At 40.5% G+C, this 19,631-nt stretch overlaps 1 protein-coding gene across 22 annotated transcripts in view; it reads right to left on the bottom strand.

The window, feature by feature from the left end:
• The window catches only part of GSAP (gamma-secretase activating protein), a 105,915-nt gene that overhangs the window by 67,021 nt on the left and 19,263 nt on the right, over positions 1–19,631 (bottom strand). For 21 of the 22 annotated variants that reach the window (XR_010158552.1, XR_010158551.1, XM_063814576.1 and 18 more), the window contains 4 exons: positions 19,476–19,529; positions 9,524–9,612; positions 4,725–4,794; positions 3,458–3,507 (listed from right to left, as the gene is read on the bottom strand). Coding sequence is in view for 10 of the 22 variants with exons in the window: in XM_016945993.3 (XP_016801482.1) it covers positions 3,458–3,507; positions 4,725–4,794; positions 9,524–9,612; positions 19,476–19,529 (263 nt within the window). In the remaining 12 variants the exon portion in view is untranslated. Of the gene's footprint in view, positions 1–1,999; positions 2,154–3,457; positions 3,508–4,724; positions 4,795–9,523; positions 9,613–19,475; positions 19,530–19,631 lie in introns of those variants that run through there. The other variant, XM_063814581.1, reaches the window with a different exon arrangement.

A 19,631-nucleotide genomic window follows, 5' to 3' on the forward strand; every position in this document is an offset into this window, starting at 1 on the left:
TTTGGCCATAAACCAACCATGCAGCTTTGGGCATGCCTCTCACCTTTATGTCTTCCATGATGAGTATGATGATATTGCCCATCTCTCAGCAATACTTAACTACTCATTCTTCAAGACCTGACTTACACATTGTGTTCTACACAAAGCCTTCCCTCACATCCCCAAGATGTAGTATAATCCTCACCTGTTTTCCTATGGTGCATTGGCATGCTGCTTTGACAACTACATTTTAATTAATGCTATAAGCCTCCCCCAGTGAGTACGCACTCTTCTACAACACGTTTCTATTATCAATGCATTGACTGTTTATAGCATGTAACAGTGCTCAAGGAATGTTTGTTTGGAAGGCGGAAAATGGGCCGGGCACGGTGGCTCATGCCTGTAATCCCAGCACTTTGGGAGGCCGAGGTAGGTGGATTACCTGAGGTCAGGAGTTCAAGACCAGCCTGGCTAACATGGTGAAACCCCATCTCTACTAAAAAAATACAAAAATTAGCCAGGCATGGTGGTGCATGCCTGTAATCCCAGCTAATCGGGAGGCTGAGGCAGGAGAATCGCTTGAATCCAAGAGGCGGAGGTTACAGTGAGCCGAGATCCCACCACTGCACTCCAGCCTGGGTGACAGAGCAAGAGTCCATCTCAAAAAAAATAAAAATAAAAAACAAAACAAAACAAAAAACAACAAAAAAAAACAAAGGCAGAAAATGAAATAAGGTGTGCAAGAGTAAATTTGAAATATTTGTTTACTAAGTAACAAAGTCAGAACTATGGAACATTAAAATCAGGAGATTCTAGAAACCATGCAATTCAACCCCTTAACAGGTAAGAAAACTGAGGTCCTGAGCAGTTAGATTAGGCTGCATAGTTAGTTCTGCAAGGTCTGGAATCCACGTCCTGGAATCCTCCCAGTGCCCTTTCAGTGCATCAGCTGACCTCGAAATAATTTAACAGAAGCAGTTAAGAATTAACTTTCCTCAAAATGCTTATCAAGCAAAAGTAATCTACATTGAGATAGATGAGTAAAGAATAAAGACAGGTTGGGGTAGAAGAAATGAGGAAAAAAGGAAACACCAGAATGGTCCATATTCATGCCTAAACCCTCCCTAATCCTAATAGGGATTTCTCCACCGATGGTAACTTGCAACTTGAGGGGGGCCATGTGGCATAAAGAGTTGTAAACCACTATTTCCGCTTACCGTGTCCATTATATTTAGACAAGAGGAAAGTGATGCCAGAGAAAAGATCCAAGAGGACCTGTCTGTCTCTAAACCTTGGACAATCATTTTTCTGAAATTTGTTGAGTTGGAGTAGATCTGAGAACCGTTCCAGGTAAAGGTATGTACTAACAAGAAAATGAATGTCAGATTGTGGCATACCCAGGTTCAAATCTCAGTTTTGTTCCTCTCTAGAGTCACCTCACCTCTGTGAGTCTTGGTTGCTGTCTTCTCTGTAAAAATAGGGATAAGCCTAATACCATCTCTATCATGCAGGGATGTTGCAAAGAATATGTGGAATTGCATATTCTTTGCAACATCCCTGCATGATAGAGATGGTATTATGCTGTGTGAAGCTGTCATCTAAGCCTTTAAGAATGAAGGCAGAAGTACTTCTTGGAAGAACACATGTGAATTAAGGAATGCTGAAGCTGCACCATCCTGAATGGCAGAATCTTTTCTGGGCTGCTGACAGGTGTCCCCTCCATCACTCTTCCCAGTGTGTGTCTGTCTGCCTCTCTCTCTCTTTTTGCTCTCAAGCCCTCTTCTAACCAGCCAGTCCCCTGTCTATGCTCACTCCCAGTTCCTGACCCCAACTTGCTTGTTTATTTCTCTCCTAAATTCTCATCACTGGCTTTGGGATTCAGCCTTGATCTTTCCTCTTGGGCTTGACCCTCTTCTGACTCCTGGCCCTCTCTGTCCTTGTGCTCCCATCCGTCTGTCCTTGTGCTCCCATCCACTTAGCCCCTGCGGGACAATGGTAGCCCAGAGCTCCAGTGACATACTTTCTCCTGGCAATTTTCCAGCCAGGCTTCTTGATTTGAGGCTTTCAATAGCTGATACACAATTGATAAATTCCATTTTCTGTTTCAATTTGTTCATTTAACTTTAAAATCTTCAGAGAAATGTTAAAATCTTCAGAGACAATTTTGATGCAGACTAAATATTGAAGAAAATCATTTTTAATATCAATAACATATTAAGATCCTATACAAATTATCAAGAAAAAGACAAGCCAGTAGAAAAACAGATAAGGATGTAACTAAACAATTTTCAAAAAAGCAAATCAAATAGCCAGTAGGCTTAGGAGAAGATGCTGAAATGCATTAATATTAAGGGAAACACAGACTAAGATAATATGCTATCAACTTAGACTCATCCAATTGGAAATTTTTTAAAAGGTAAACATACCTTTTCATGATATGAATTGAGGGAACATGTACTCTTACATTTTGCTTCTAAAACTGTCAATTGTTAGAAGTTTTTTTGGAAAGCAATCTGGAAAAATCTGTTGGAATTTATTAAATGCATGTACCCATCAAACAATCCATCCCTGAGGATTTAGCTCAAAGAAATATATGTACCAATACATAAGGCTATAGGAAAAAAAGGTTTAAGATGATTTATAATTCAAAAGCAAAAACAAAAAACTAGCAATTTAGTGAATGTCTATCCACACCAGGGACTATTATCTACTTCTAAAGAGACTGAATTGGAGCTATTCTAGTTTACTTGTAGGTAATTCCACAAAGCTGAATGAGTAAAAAATGAATAATAAACCCCTGGGTGGGTAAGAGGTGGGGGTAGGAGATTAGTATTAGTGTGGAAAAAAGTATGATACATACCAGGTTGTGAACAAAAGAGATTTTAAAAAAAGGTACATGTGGAAAACAAGCAAAAAAAATTATACTCTATGAAACCCATATATGGCATGATACATAGTATGATTGTATATATGGTATAAATATATGGTATGATCCCATGATATGCATATAGATACATATAAAAATTAGAGTAAATAACCAATTAGTTATATCTCTATTTTAGTAACCCATAGGGATACTCCTGATCTTTTTACCTGCTAAGCAAAAAGTAAACACAAAAGCAGCAGGTAAATATATGTATCATGATTCTACTTTGGTAAAAACAATTGAATCCCCACATATGTGCATCTAACCTTGCATAGGTTTGCACGAGCAAGGTAAAAGCTGTGGAAAGACACACAGGCTGTTATTAGCTACCTCAGGATACTGAGGTTAAGGGTTGAGGTAGAGAAAAAGGGGATAATTAACTTCATACATATTTGTATCATTTCACACATTAAAACAGCAAGTCTATACTTCAAAAGTCATCAAATAAAGAAAACATTACATATCAATAACATTAATTTATCTTTAGCAGTCTAGTAATGTACTTCTTTTTGGGAAAAAAACTATGAAGCGAAAAGAATTTCAAATCTTTACCACTCTATTTCCATCTTCCTGGGCAACATGGATACGAAATTGTTCAATATCTTTAAAAGAAAAACAAAGAAAGATAATTTAACCTTAAGGAAATATATGAGTACTATTTTTGCCTAACTCTTGTAAAAACATTGTTATAAAAGCAATGCAGATTGAACAACTGGCCAGAAAAACAACCCTATCACAAACTGTAATCTCACAACAGAGGTTCAAAAACTTTTTAAAACCCATTTTTCTCCATCCTCCCTTTACAGTTAATTTCAAGTCCTGCATTTATTCTGCTCCTCAATATCAACAATACATGAAGTATTTAGCCCTCCTGCTTCCCTGGGTTCCCTCAGCAAGTACTTGACTCCCCTATACCATCAGCGTTATATAGGGCTAACAAGGGCTTACTTAGAGTTTATTCTTCAATTCCCAAATACCAAACACTTGTTTGTTTGAACATACCAGATAAAAAACTCATTATACAAGACATTTTGGGGAAGCATTTTAATAGAGGTCAATTTCACATGAACAAAACCCTGAACACTAAAGACAATCTGTGTAGATGGTCTCTTTCTATCAGTAACAATTTGAATTCAGCCATATTTACCTTCTGCTGGTCCTAGTTACAAAACTGAGCAAGAGCTTAGAGACTGAACAAAGCCTTATCCCTCAAGCCTGTCCTTCCAACTATAAACTAGCAGTTTCATCTTGTAATGCAAAAGACAGCTTACCTAGATAAGCTCCACCAGTAAATTCTGTCCTTCCTCTCCCTCTCTAACTTGAAATCATCATGGAAGGACATAACCTTTTACGTCCTAAACTTATTTGCCTCTACCTGAACTTGTCTAAGTTAGTAGGTCTTCTCAAGTTCTGCCATGGGATTCTTCTAGCTAATAAAATCTTCCCCTCTCTCCATCCAAGCATCTCCATATTATAGTTATCCACTATGACAGACATCCAAAAGACAGATGAACTAAAAATGACAAAAATGACCTATGCAACTTTCTACAAACATTCTACCATGGGACAAAATTGCAGATCCATGTATGCAAGAGCCCATCATTCCCAGGATGAGAAAGCTGAACAGAGCCAAAGGGAACAACACTTGGGGGCCAAAGGAAAAGCCCTTCCCAAGGAATTCCAGGTCTCATAAGGACATCAAAGCTTAGCAGACCCTTGGCAATGGCAGGTGGGTATCTAGAAGATTCAATCATGTACCACACTAGGAGACGATATGCCATTCATGAAATTCCCATATTCCACCTAAAGATACACTTACATTTCTCTTCTGAAATCAGTAACAGATGGTTCTCTGGAAGAGGATGACTTTCAATATGTGGGTAGAGAAACTGTAAAAAAGAAATTAATCATAATTGTAAGCAACTATCTTGCTTGAACAAGTATTTCCAAAGTTGTGTTTGATGACTGTACTATTACATACCATTGAAGAAACTGGGAATCACAGAAGAGTTTAGGGGAATCACCTGCACACACACATTGCAGGTCAAACAAGCAAGAAAACAGAACACTTTCAGAACCTCAGTTTTCCAGAGGGGAACTGATCTCAAATACAACACTATCTTCACTTATTTAAACAGTAAGGCTTCTGGCTGGGCACAGTGGCTCACACCTGTATCCCCAGCACTTTGGGAAGCCAAGACAGGCAGATCACTTGACCTCAGGAGTTCAAGACCAGCCTGGGCAACATGGCAAGACCGCATCTCTACAAAAAATACAAAAGATTAGCCAAGTGTGGTGGCACGTGCCTGTAGTCCCAGCTACTCAGGAAGTTGAAGTGGGAGGATCACTTGAACCCAGGAGGTTGAAGTTGGAGTGAGCCAAGATCATGCCACAATACTCTAGCCTGGGTGATAGAGCAAGACTCTGTCTAAAAATAAAGTAAAATAAAGAGTAAATGTTAAGGTTGAAGCTAATTCTATGGATGGTACTTCCTATTTGGAATATTTGATTCTGAAACCAATCAGAAACAATGCAAACAACATTTATACAAAATGTTCTATTTCACACACACACACACACACACACACACACACACAGAGGTCGATATAGTCGTGCAACTAAACCTAGTATATAATTTGAGAGCCAAGTAAATATATTCCCCACGACAACTTCCAAAGTTCCACATCCAAGAGACAAAGCACAACATAACCAGAACTTGTCAAGAAAGAACAGTGAGTCATGGTGTCACATGAGTTGAGGATTTACAAGTCTGAAAGCATAGAACGACTGTCACCAGGAAGAAAAGGCTTAAATCCACCCCATTCCTCCTTCTCTGTGCTCTCCCATATAAGCCCACCACTATGTGTCTGTTTGCAGGACAAAGTAGGCTGCCAGCAACACAAGTCCTGACCCTGTCAGCTGTGATAATGAGGAAAAATTGGTCACAGGATGACTCAAAAGGGCAATTGTAAACCAGCCATTTCATTTTGCAGCATGAAAGACCCGTGAATTTTGTCCTTTTCCTCACCCAAAACTTGAAAGTAATATAAAAGGGCACAACTTTTATGTCCCAATCTCCGAGTCATTAGTCTCACTAAACTTAGGACAATTTTTTATTATTTCCTAGTGTCCTACCTTTGCATAACATCAGATTAAAAATAGTACTAGTCAAATTTTGGAACATTTATAGTTGAGTTCCCTTTTAGAAATGAAAAGCAAAACATATGCTTCACAGCAATAAAGTCAAAATTATAAAATAGCAATGCAGAATTCAGCTACAAAAATAATACAGAACTAATTGTCTCATAATTTGTAAAATGTCACACATCAAACAAGATACTTTGTATACCAGAGTTGAGGAAAAGCAGAGATGAATGACACCACATATAGGATGGGAGAACAAATGTTCAGTGCCTCAAAATATGGAGATATCTGCTGCTATGGAAGATGGTATGGCCTCCCGGTCTACAGAGGTGGCCAGGGCATGCCTGCTTAGGAATGTGACATGGACTGAGGTGCTGAAGAGGTATAACTGCCAACCTCTAAACCTCTGCCTGGTCTTCCTGTGACAATCAGGGAGAATGTTATTTTAAAAGTCCCGTTCAGGTAGGTGTTGTTTTTCTTTCTATTATAAGGTGGTCCTAGAGTAAGGCCTGGAAGCCAAAAGTAGACAGGATTCAGACACAGCTCTGCAAAAGCACTCAAGGTTATTTTTTTTGTATTGTAAGTAGGATTCTATGCAGATTATATTTACTTTGAAAAATTTATCTTCACAAATATGGAGCTAGACTTAGAATGAATATTGGTCTTTGGAGGTCTGTAGTCTCGGTGTGTAGAGGGAGTGTAATTACCCACTGGAACTATCTTGAAGACACACCTTGTGCTGGAAGGAAACACTCAAAGGGTCCCGGATTGGGATCCAAGCCCCACCTGCCACTGTCCTGCTGAAGCTCCTCTGTGTAGGTTGTCAAGACTACACATGCAGAGTTAGGGAAATGTGCTGCTGGAGATCACCATGGATGTTTTTGTAAGAAAAAGGAAATTGATCCCAGGGCAAGACCAACTCAATGGACAGTAGATGTCATTTCTCTAGAGGCAGGAGGGAGAAGGCGGGGATTTGCCACTGGGGTTTGGAGGAGTTTCTCTCTCCAGAGGCAGAGACATGGGGGCAGAAGGCAGGGCTAGGGACTGAGAGGGGTCCACAGAATTAGTACAAGTTTTACTTTATTTGGGTTGGGACTTTTCCTTTGGCCTATAGATGCTGTCCTGTTCCACGTACTTCTAACTTTTTTTTTTTTTTTTTTTTTTTGAGATGGAGTTTCGCTCTGTTGCCCAGGCTGGAGTGCAATGGCACGATCTTGGCTCACTGCAACCTCTGCCTCCCAGGTTCAAGCAATTCTCCCACCTCAGCCACCCGAGTAGATGGGATTACAGTAGCACACCACCACGCCCAGCTAATTTTTATATTTTTAGTAGAGATGGGGTTTTGCCACGTTGGCCAGGCTGGTCTCAAACTCCTGAGCTCAGGCAATCTGCCCTCCTTGGCCTCCTAAAGTGCTAGGATTATAGGCATGAGCCACTGCGCCCAGCCACTTTTAACTTTTTTAAACTGAGTTCACATAACATAAAATTTACCATTTTAACCACTTTAATATATACAATTTTTGGTAGATTTTAATATATTCGCAATGTATACAACCACTTGCTTTTAAAAACTTTTCCCCTTTCTATGCTCCAATTCCCTTTAGTTACCCCAATCCTTCAGTCATGTCTCTACCATCTATATGGCCCTAACAAGATGCTAAGGAAGCCAAAGAACAGACCAGAAAAGGGAAGTGTGCTCTGTCCCCAGCCTCCCCACACTGATGACAGTGTAGACGGAGTAGCTTCCTGAGGGTAGGAGAATGCAGCTTGGGAGCTTCAGGCCAGGCCATATGTGGAATTGAGGAGCGACCACAGTGCTGTCAGGAGTGGCGGGGAAATGCGCAGCTGAAAGGACTGGCTGACAGGGGAGGACCCTGGGAGGAGAGAGACAACCCTCTCCCCTAACCCACTGGAATAGGGAGGCCCATAGGGTGGAGGCTGGTAGTAGCTTGGGGGACAAAAAGGCAGATACTTTGAGTGGTGCAAATTGACTCTGGCTAGACCAAAAGAAATGATATTTTGACCCTGTAACAAAATGTGAAATTAGGCGAAAGGAAATTATGCTGTAGCACTGTGTGAACACACACAGTTGATTCAAATTATTTGCAGTAGTTATGTTCTGTAAAGTCACCACATATGTCGTATACTGAATACTGAACCATTGTTTCTAGGGAAAATACAAAGGGAGTTGATCATAACCCCTGAAAGACACAATCCCAAATGCCATAATCCTAAATATTGAAATCCCAAAAGATCAAAATCCCAAAAATATAATTCTGGAAGAAAATAATTTTAAAAGTTATTTAAAAGATGTATTGACATTTTTAAAAGAAGACTTATCTGAGAAGCAAAACACAAAAGAACACTTCATAGTCCACTTTATACAATAAAATAGGCAATAATAACATACACAGTTTTGAAAGTATAGACACTCGTGTATACTAACTATCCTGTGATCATGGCTTTTGGGACTTTAGACTTTTGACCTTTCAGGATTTCAACATTCAGGATTATGGTGTTCAGGATTGTCTTTTGGGATTATGATCCAAACCCAAACAAGGATAAATTCTTGGAAGCCTCTAGTCACAGCATGTTTGTCAACAGATCAGTATATAACTTTGTTTTGTGTGTTTCTATTTAAAGACACTCCTTAACCTCACGGCCAACAGCATAGTAACTCATGCCTGAATGAAGCTTATCTGAAACACATATTTTCTCCCTAAGGCATCTGACAGCCTTCTTGCACTTAGAACACTAGACGGTGCCTCAGCGCTATTCCTGGAAGCCGTTTAAACTGTGAAATTGCCAGGAAAAAGCACAAAAATTGAAAGATGGAACTAGGCCATGAAAACAACTGTCATTTTAGTATGAGAGCTAAAGCAAAAAAGGCAGGGCATCGCCGTGTTCAACCTCAATTGCGAATGTCCATGTTGGGTGACAAATTCTTTCACCACTCAGCATGTATCTGCAAATAACTGACCAAGTACTATAAGTGTTTAATTTAGGGTTTACAAATAAATTTTAGGAGTAGCAGAATATGCAAATATGGAATCTGCAAATAATGAGGAATGACTGTATCTATGCCACCTACATTATACATGCAGTTTCTGCATCAACTCATGAAGTTGATAAATTCAGGGATTAAGCCATTTAATCATACATACTTAATCTGTCAACCATGCAAATACATTATATTGACCATTTTAAAGCTTACCTTAAATGTGTTTTAATATTTGATATTTTATCATGAGAAAATATTACATTACTAAGAAACAAACAGAGTTGGTGGAGCTAGCTTCGAGTTGTTAATTTCCATGCTTGCAAAGAAAGAGTAGATACTTCCAGCCATAGTAGTCTACAAGACTGTTCTGAGGATTAAATATGATAGAGTGAAAGTACTTTGTAAACCCCAATTCTTCTAGGCTGCACACCTTTTGATTAATGAGGTAAGTGATAAATGGCATGCTTACTTACCTGAACCCAAATATAGCTATCCACAGCCTTTAGAACCTTCACATTGTTAACAGGGTGGATTTCAACCAACAAAGTCAAGCACTTTGATCCTACAGAGAAAAGAAGGCTTTTAGTAACGAAGATTATAATATCACACATTATTTTTTCCAAAACAAGGAGTAAGAACAATTTCCGGTAAATCCTACTACAGTGACTATAAACTAATAAAACAATTCTACCACCATCCTAAAGTCCTGTGAGGAGACTGAAACTGTAAATCTGTTCCCAGTTCTACTCTCTAGGATGTGTGGTGGCTCCAGGACCCCAAAAGAGCAATCAGCCCAGCAAAGGACCTGCCTTCCACACCCTCAGGAGCCCTGAAGAAGCTGCATTTTATTATGAAAACCACAGGATACTCAAGAAATGCAAATGTGAAAAGGGAAGTCTTTGAACAGCCCTGGAAACAACAGTAGATACAAGGGAGACAAATTTCAGGTTATAAGAATTCTGCATTTACAGAAAAGCGTCACATTTAAAACACGAGTGGCTTCTGAATTCAAAGATCACTGTATATTACTTTGCACTCTCACCAGCAACATATAAGAGGTTTCTAATGGATATCATTTTTCCCAATTATCACAATTCTATGATTTGCAAAAGCAGACATGTCTGAACTTTCTGAAAATATAAATATGCTAACTATTGTATTAGCTATTCTACCGGGGGAAAAAAAGGTGATTTTCTTAAAGTTTGACTTTAAAGTTTGACTTTGACACTTCTACAAATTCAACAGAGACACAGAAAAGATCTCAAGGGAGAAATCAATGTACACGGAGTGAAGAAGTTGTTTGTACTCACTCCATGCCATTTTTAGCATAGCTCCACAAGCCCTCGAGGCTTTTAAGTCTAAACAAACACAGTGCGATTCTCTGTCACTCCAATTCGGCAGCACAATGGCAAATATTGTTTGTGTAAGAAAATAAAAAGATTTCTGATACATGAACATGTTAAGGCTGACAGTATCTATCATTAGGACACAGGCTGGGTTTCCCTCGGGGACAGTGGTATAGCACTGATAATGACCCACTTCTTCAGTGTCATATCTGAGCAAACGCCATAAAATACAGCAATCAAGAGGAAGTCCATGGACACGGGCTTCCTCGCATGGAGTTACCAAAGATATCTAAATTTAGGTCAAGGTTCCCCTTCCCCCAAGATTACACCGTAGAAAAGAAGGACTGGCCTTGTATTTGAGCTTTTATTGAGACTCTAATATGATCCAGTGTCTCTCAGTGACTTCACTGTGAAAAATAATATACAAAATTTGGGGATGGCACAGAAGCGTGGAATTTAATCAGTGTTAGTTTTCAATATTTAAGAAAGCAACCTGAGAGCACTGCTTTATTTTTTGAAAAAAAGCAAAGAACGTAAAACAATTTCTGAGCTATGTCCTAACAACTGGAAGGTCTGGATCTATCTATAAACATGCCTTTTAAATATTACTTGAAAAAGACAGTAAGTGAGTTATTATACTGAATCATATAATATACATACTACAGAACAAATGGAAATCCAATGTTTGGTAAATGGGTGCTTGTGGCTTAGGATGAAAATCTTAGTGACAGGATCTTACAACCAAGGGTATGGATGAGTTACTTTGGGAATCTGCTTGATGACTCAAAAAATGGCTCCAGGAATACGAAAGACATTGGTGTCAAAGATATTTGTGAAGAAAAATAGAATAGAAATGCTCTGTTGAGAGGTGAGTATGTGGGGGGGAAAATGAATTTTTCTTATTGTTATCTTAAATGTGTATGACTAAATTAGTATATTAAATAGCACGAACTGACTTTTTTTGACCTAAAAGTATGTGTGTATGTGTGTGTGTATATATATATATTTTTGACCTTAAAGTATGTGTGTGTGTGTATATATTTTTTTTGTTTTGTTTTGTTTTTTACAAGACTGAGTCTCACTATGTCACCCAGGCTAGAGTGCAGTGGCACAATCTCGGCTCACTGTAACCTCCGCCTCCTGGGTTCAAGCAATTCTCCTGCTTCAGCCTCCTGAGTAGCTGGGGTTATAGGCACCCGCCACCACACTAGGCTAATTTTTTTTGCATTTTTAGTAGAGATGGGGTTTCACCATGTGCCAGGCCAAAAGTTTATGTATTTTAACTTGGAGGGGGGAGAAAAGCCTTTTTGGGGGAGATAGAGGAAATTTTCTCATTAGAAAAATAATCACAGCCAGGCATGGTGGCTCACACCTGTAATCCCAGCACTTTGGGAGGCTGAGGCTGGCGGATCATGAGCTCAGAATATTGAGACCATCCTGGTTAACATAGTGAAATGCCGTCTCTACTAAAAATACAAAAAAAACACATCATTTAGCATTAGGTATATCTCCTAATGCTATCACTCCCCCCTCTCCCCACCCCACGACAGTCCCCGATGTGTGATGTTCCCCTTCCTGTGTCCATGTGTTCTCATTGTTCGATTCCCACCTATGAGTGAGAATATGCGGTGTTTGGTTTTTTGTCCTTGCGATAGTTTGCTGAGAATGATGGTTTCCAGCTTCATCCATGTCCCTACGAAGGACATGAACTCACCCTTTTTTATGGCTGCATAGTATTCTATGGTGTGTATGTGCCACATTTTCTTAATCCAGTCTATCATTGTTGGACATTTGGGTTGGTTCCAAGTCTTTGCTATTGTGAATAGTGCCGCAATAAATATACGTGTGCATGTGTCTTTATAGCAGCATGATTTATAATCCTTTGGGTATATACCCAGTAATGGGATGGCTGGGTCAAATGGTATTTCTAGTTCTAGATCCCTGAGGAATCGCCACACTGTTTTCCACAATGGTTGAACTAGTTTACAGTCCCACCAACAGTGTAAAAGTGTTCCTATTTCTCCACCTCCTCTCCAGCACCTGTTGTTTCCTGACTTTTTAATGATTGCCATTCTAACTGGTGTGAGATAGTATCTCATTGTGGTTTTGATTTGCATTTCTCTGATGGCCAGTGATCATGAGCATTTCTTCGTTTTTTGGCTGCATAAATGTCTTCTTTTGAGAAGTGTCTGTTCATATCCTTTGCCCACTTTTTGATGGGGTTGTTTGTTTTTTCTTGTAAATTTGTTTGAGTTCATTGTAGATTCTGGATATTAGCCCTTTGTCAGATGAGTAGGTTGCAAAAATTTTCTCCCATTCTATAGGCTGCCTGTTCACTCTGATGGTGGTTTCTTTTGCTGTGCAGAAGCTCTTTAGTTTAATTAGATCCCATTTGTCAATTTTGGCTTTTGTTGCCATTGCTTTTGGTGTTTTAGACATGAAGTCCTTGCCCATGCCTATGTCCTGAATGGTATTGCCTAGGTTTTCTTCTAGGGTTTTTATGGTTTTAGGTCTTACATTTAACTCTTTAATCCATCTTGAATTAATTTTTGTATAAGGTGTAAGGAAGGGATCCAGTTTCAGCTTTCTACATATGGCTAGCCAGTTTTCCCAGCACCATTTATTAAATAGGGAATCCTTTACCCATTTCTTCTTTTTGTCAGGTTTGTCAAAGATCAGATAGTTGTAGATATGGGGCATTATATCTGAGGGCTCTGTTCTGTTCCATTGGTATATACCTAAGCTAAATGACGAGTTAATGGGTGCAGCACACCATCATGGCACATGTATACATATGTAACAAACCTGCACGTTGTGCACATGTACCCTAAAACTTAAAGTATAATAATAAAAATAAAAAATAAAAAAATACAAATACAAATACAATTACAAAAAAAAATAGCTGGGCATGGTAGCACACGCCTGTAGTCCCAGCTACCCGGGAGGCTAAGGCAGGAGACTCACTTGAAACCAGGAGGCAGAAGTTGCAGTGAGCCAAGGTTGCGCCACTGCACTCCAGCCTGGTGACAGAGCGAGACTCCGTCTAAAAAAAAAAAAAAAATTAGCCGGGTGTGGTGGCACTCATCTGTAGCTACTCGGGAGGCTGAGGCAGGACAATCACTTGAACCCAGGAAGCGGAGGTTGCAGTGAGCTGAGATCACACCACTGCACTCCAGCGTGGGCAACAGATGAGGCTCCGTCTCAAAAAAAAAAAAAAAAAGAAAAAGAAAAAGAATCACCATATATTTGGCTTTTTTTTTTTTTAAGCAGGAATTTGTACCCAAAGGAGATAGCCAGCTATCAGCAAGATTTTCTTACCTTTAAAATGGGAAGATCTTTGAAGGCAGAAAACACCTTTCTACACTAATTTTTCCCTTCTGGAGTACAACCCAGACATTTGACTAATATTACTAGCTTAATAAGAGTAAACCTTTGCAAATAGTAATTTCTCTCAATAACATAACATGTGCTTTCACAGTGAAAAAGGAAGCATCGTGAATTAAGATTCTAGAGACATCAGTTCTAGTTTCAGTTCTGCCATTATCCTGGTATTTACTTCACAGCAAATCACCAAGCTTTCCTAGGCCTCAATGCCTCATTATTAAACATAATAAAACATGCAGGGCAAGGTGCTCACACCTGTAATCCCAACACTTTTGGAGGCCAAGGCAGGAAGATCACTTGAGGCCAGGAATTTGAGACCAGCCTGGGCAACATAGTGAAACCCCATCTCTACAAAAAAATGAAAAAAATATTAATAACAAGCTGGACATGGTGGTGTGTGCCTATAGTCCCAGTTACTCAGAAGGTTGAGGTGGGAAGATCACCTGGGCCAGGGAGGTCGAGGCTGTAGTGAGCCATAAGAATGTCAGTGCACCCCAGCTTGGGCAACAGAGCAAGACCCTGTCTCAAAAATAATCAGAATAAAATGAAAGACCAAAGAACCAGATTACTTCTACAATCCCTTTCAGCCATAAAATCCCATTATTCTATGAGGTGCTAAATTGAGAATTTTGATGGCCGGGAGTGGTGGCTCACACCTGTAATCCCAGCACTTTGGGAAGCCAAGGCGGGTGGATCACCTGAGGTCAGAAGTTCGAGACCAGCCTGGCCAACACGGGGAAACCCCATCTCTACTAAAAATACAAAAATTAGCCGGAAGTGGTGGTGGATGCCTGCGGTGCTAGCTACTCAGGAGGCTGAGGCAGGAGAATCTGAACCTGGGAGGCAGAGGTTACAGTGAGCCGAGACCGCACCATTGCACTCCAGCCTGGGTGACAGAGCAAGACTCCATCTCAGGAAAAAAAAAAAAAAAAAGAATTTTGAGAATCAAGATATCAGTGGAGACTGGACACAGTGGCTCATGCCTGTAATCCTAACATATTGGGTGGCTGAGGTGGGCGGATTCCCTGAGCTCAGGAGTTCAAGACCAGCCTGGGCAACATGACTAATCCCCTCTCTGCTAAAAACACAAAAAATTAGCCAGGTGTGGTGGCGCACACTTGTAATCCCAGCTACTCGGGAGACTGAGGCAGGAGTATCGCTTGAACCCGTAAGTTGGAGGTTGCAGTGAGCTGAGATCACACCACTGCACTCCAGCCTGGGTGACAGAGCAAGGCACTGTCTCAAAAAAAAAAAAAAAAAGATTATCAGTGGAGACTGGGAGACCATCACTGAAGGGGAAGACAAGACCAGGCAATATCTGGATACCACAAGGAGAGACAGCAGGATCAGGCAGAGGGATAGACATGACATGAGGAGAACGGAGGTGAGCAAAAGACCGTGGTGTGATCCAGGCACATGCTGTGAAATGGTGACAAGGATGGGAGAGTTCAATATGGCCTGGTTCTGAAGGAGCTCTGGTTATTCAAGCTCTTGAACCGAATCACAGTTTCACAGAGCATCTGTGACACTTGACTGTCTATAATGGTGAGAGGGAGTTCTGGAAAATTTCAGTGGCAATGGGGCCCCTGACCCATATGGTCACCCCAATTGCTGCCCAGTGGGAATCTGCTGTGACTTGTGGCAAATGCAACTCCACAGGGGAGGATGAAGGGGACAGCCAGAGCCTGGTTTCCTATGGAAGTCCATTTTCTCGGTAAAATATTCACTCTGCCATCTCTACAGCCAAGAAAAGGAGCATTACTGATTAAAAAAAGAAAAAAAACTGCATTGTAAAGTATGTGGATCAAAGAACCCTGTTTACAAAAAAATGGTACAATTTGTCTCATCTACAGTGGAAAAATCTTATTTTAAGCAACAGTGTTAAACCCCACCTGAGACAAACCACATCTTACAATCAAATGGCTTGTAAGGCCATTTGATGGACAGGCAAAATAAACGTTTCCAAAATATTCGTTCAAATAAAACATTCTAATAAATCCTATAGTGCTTTCTGGTTACATCATCTGAAATCTTTACTGAACGAAATGAAACCTTCCCATGATGAGCAATACCTTTCATATACTGATGACTCCTAAATGTGCCTCTCCAGCCGTGACCTCTTACCTGGCCTTCTGACTCAACTCCAAACTCCACCTCACATCTCCACTGGGATGTCTATTAGGCATGTCAAACTGAGCAAGTCCAAAATGAAACTCTTCCTTCCTGACCCTCCCATACACACATACACACCCACATGCCCTTCTACCTGTTCTAGCCAAAAACCTTAAAGTGAGTCACGCTTGACTTGTCTCTTTTTCTTATGTTCCCATCAAATCTGGTGGCATGCATGCATATATATATAAACACTTTTTTTTTTTTTTTTTTTTTGGAGACAGAGTCTCACTGTGTCACCCAGGCTGGAGTACAGTGGCACGATCTCTGCTCACGGCAACCTTTATTTCCTGGGATCAAGCAATTCTCCTGCCTCAGCTTCCCAAGTAGCTGGGATTACAGGCGTGTGCCACCACACCCGGCTAATTTTTCTATTTTTAGTAAAGACAGGGTTTCACCACATTGACCAGGCTGGTCTCAAACTCCTGACCTCAGGTGATCCACCTGCCTCAGCCTCCCAAAGTGCTAGGATTACAGGCGTGAGCCACTGTGCCCGGCCAAGCAGCCAATCTTGACAAGTCGATCTTTTGAATACATCCAAACACAGCCACTTAGCCCTTGCTCCACTTCACCAGTCCAAGCCATTAGACTGTAATAGTTCTCTCCTTGCCCTGCTGCAGTCCATCTTCCACGCAGCAGCTACAGCAATCCTTTTATGAAGCAAGTCAGATCATGTCCCTGCTCAGTATGCGTATCTCTTCCCATTTTACTAGGAATGAGGGCCACACCTTTACAATGGCCTCCTTGGGTCTATGTGATCCGTCTGCACCTCACCTCTTTTTTCCTTTGCCCTCAGTTCCTACCACTCTGTCCCTTGTTCACTCCACTCATCTCACTGACCTCCTCACTATCCTTGAACAGCGAGTCTACCAAGTATAGTCCTGTGATGACTGTTTGATCTGCCAGAAATGTGCTTTCTCCATAGCCTCGTGCTTGTTCCATCCCCACCTTCAGGTCTCTGTTTAAACATTCCCCTAATGGCCTTTCCTAGTATCATTCCCCAGATAAATTAATTGGACTCAAATCTCTGCTTCAGGCACAGTTATGGGGAAATTCACACTAAGATAAGAACTTATCTCAGGGAGCAATATAACTCTAGGATCACTCTAGCCAGCATTGGCATAAGAGACTGGGAAAAATGAAACAGGGAAGAAAAGTATACCAGTAAATGGGGCATTATCAAATTAGTGACCACCTTGGATTTTAAGCTGCTTGGAGTACACCTCACAATTACCCACTTTAGAGATGGAAAGGAAGACCATTTATCTTTCAGCTCCTTGCCACCATTGGTCATGGGTTATTCTCCTGAGCATCATGCCCAACCATACTTCCAAGCTGTACATGTGTAGGCAGTAAATAGATTTTCCCAAGCGCCCTTGGCAGAAAGCAAGACACAGGTAGGGCAGCTGAGGCGAGGCACTGTCTCACTACACCTAGGCAGAGCTGGCCAACATGATAAAGTTGTGAGGTATCCAACACAATAACTAATAACGTTCATTGCACTGTTTTTAAAGATGCAAGCAGATCATCTCACTATAAGTGCATCAAACTTACAAGACTGAGCAAGCATCCCTGAATAGACTTTAATGTTGTAATCAGGTAAAGTTTAAAATTGGCCTAAAAGTAAATTTTATAATCTACATAATCATAAAGGACTACTACTGTTCTGTGTGACAGTCAGGCATAGATGGTGAACAATAGACAGATGTAAAAAATGTAGTTACTACTCAGTTTCCCAACACAATAAAGAATTTTTAAGGCTAAAAAAATAAGGCTCAAGAAGAACTGGGAGGCACAGGAGCCAACCCAAGTTTCTACACAGATGCCCACCCTCACCACCTCCAGGAACACAGCAGCTAGGCCTTTCCTCTTCTTGGAGAAATGGGTCTATTAGCCCAAAGGTCGCAGCCATATCCTGGGGTTTTGCCCATACCCTTGTTTTAAGGGTCAGAACACTAATGTCCCAGATCGTATTTCACTTAAGCTATTCCAGTTCTATCTCCTCTGAAGCAAGCCCTGCACTTAATTCTAAAAGGAGCAGAGAGTTCTGACAGTACTGGGAAAAGGAGGACATGGCACCAAAGACGGAAGGGGTTGTTCTCAGTATATCATGGCAGGGGGAGGGTAAGGATGAGCAATACAAATGATGAGATTTCAGGTGAGCCTCCTGCCCACCAAATCTCCCATGAACAATTTTACTGAGGCCCCCAAGAAGGTCCCTTGCAGACTAGGCTCTGGGGAAATGTGTGTCATGAGAAGCCTGGGAGTGCCTCACAAGCCTCATGTGGAAAGTAAGTACAAAGGGTTTTTCCATCACATGCAATGGCAGGAAAATACATCTGAGTGGGAACTATGCTAACAAAAGAAGTAATTTAAGAAGGAATTTAAGTGTCAAATAAACAGAACAGATGGAAAGCACCTGGGAGCAGAATAGTAAGAGATTGATAGGAGACCCACTAGGCCAGAAGTTGACCAATGGTAATCACAGGCTGGCTCCAGCCCACAGGTGGTTATTATTGTCCCAAGTACGATTTTTAAATAGATTCAAGCCAACATTTACAAATTCGATCTTTACAAGAAGCTCCAGACTTCCCTTGATAAATTGAAAAGCCAGTTCCACTGGACTTGCTAGTGACAACAAAAAGCTAGAGCTGAGTAGTGGCTCCCCTTCTTGAAAGTCCCCCATGGGGCATCCCCACCCTACTACTAGTCCCTATATCTCTTGAACTTTTTTTTTTTTCATTAAAGAAAAAAAATATTTCTTGGTTTCTATGTTAAAAATGGAAAAAAAAAAAAAAAAAAAAACAAAGACATTCTGCTGGTCACTTGATTTTTTTCTTACATTCAATCTGCTTCACATATTTACATGGTCTCTCTGGCCAATGTATGCATTTGCAATTGAAACCCCAGACTAGACTGAAAGCCCCATGAGGGTAGATGCCTATACCTCTCTTACACACCATTGTATCCCCAGCACCATGCATAATGCCTGACCCCCAGGAGGCACTCAATACTGTTGAGTTATAGACAGAGGGATGACTTACAGCAGTTTTTAAAAGGTGGTGGGGAGGGGCCAGGGAGCATCACATAGCTACAAAACTATAAAGTGGGCCTTGGCAAATGAGCAGAATTAGTCTTTAGTATTGGTGTAGTACTTACAATGTGTTAGGTACTAATCAATACCTAACCAGATATAAGAAAAGATGCATTCTTGACTTTCCCTATCTTTTATACCAACATCTGACCATAGGTTTCTACTTCAGCATTTATTTAGCCTGCAGGTACTAATTACCATCTTAATACTTCTGCTGAATCACTGTTAGAACATTGTCTGTCCTTTTCTGTTTGCTTGAAAAAAAATTTTTTTTAAGTCTTTTTCATGCTTGACATGACCTTTGCCTTTTATTCTGAGATGTGATAAGGCTATTTCTAAAGATGCTTGAAATTTGATTTGGTAGTATAATAAATCATCTACCAATAACCTTCATCTACCCATAGGTACTAAAAAGTGTAATTTCATTACCTGGTTGAAGTTCGTTCCTTTTTCCTTCTTTAGTAGACTGAACTAAACTTGCAGCTAATGGAAAAAGAAAAAAAATCCATTAGCAATTGATCCATATGGTAGCTTGTTAAAGTTTACCAGTTTAAACCTGAAATAGATGAGGGCTCAAAGGATATG

The sequence above is a fragment of the Pan troglodytes genome, chromosome 6 (assembly GCF_028858775.2).
Source record: "Pan troglodytes isolate AG18354 chromosome 6, NHGRI_mPanTro3-v2.0_pri, whole genome shotgun sequence".
In the NCBI taxonomy this organism is placed as follows: domain Eukaryota; kingdom Metazoa; phylum Chordata; class Mammalia; order Primates; family Hominidae; genus Pan; species Pan troglodytes.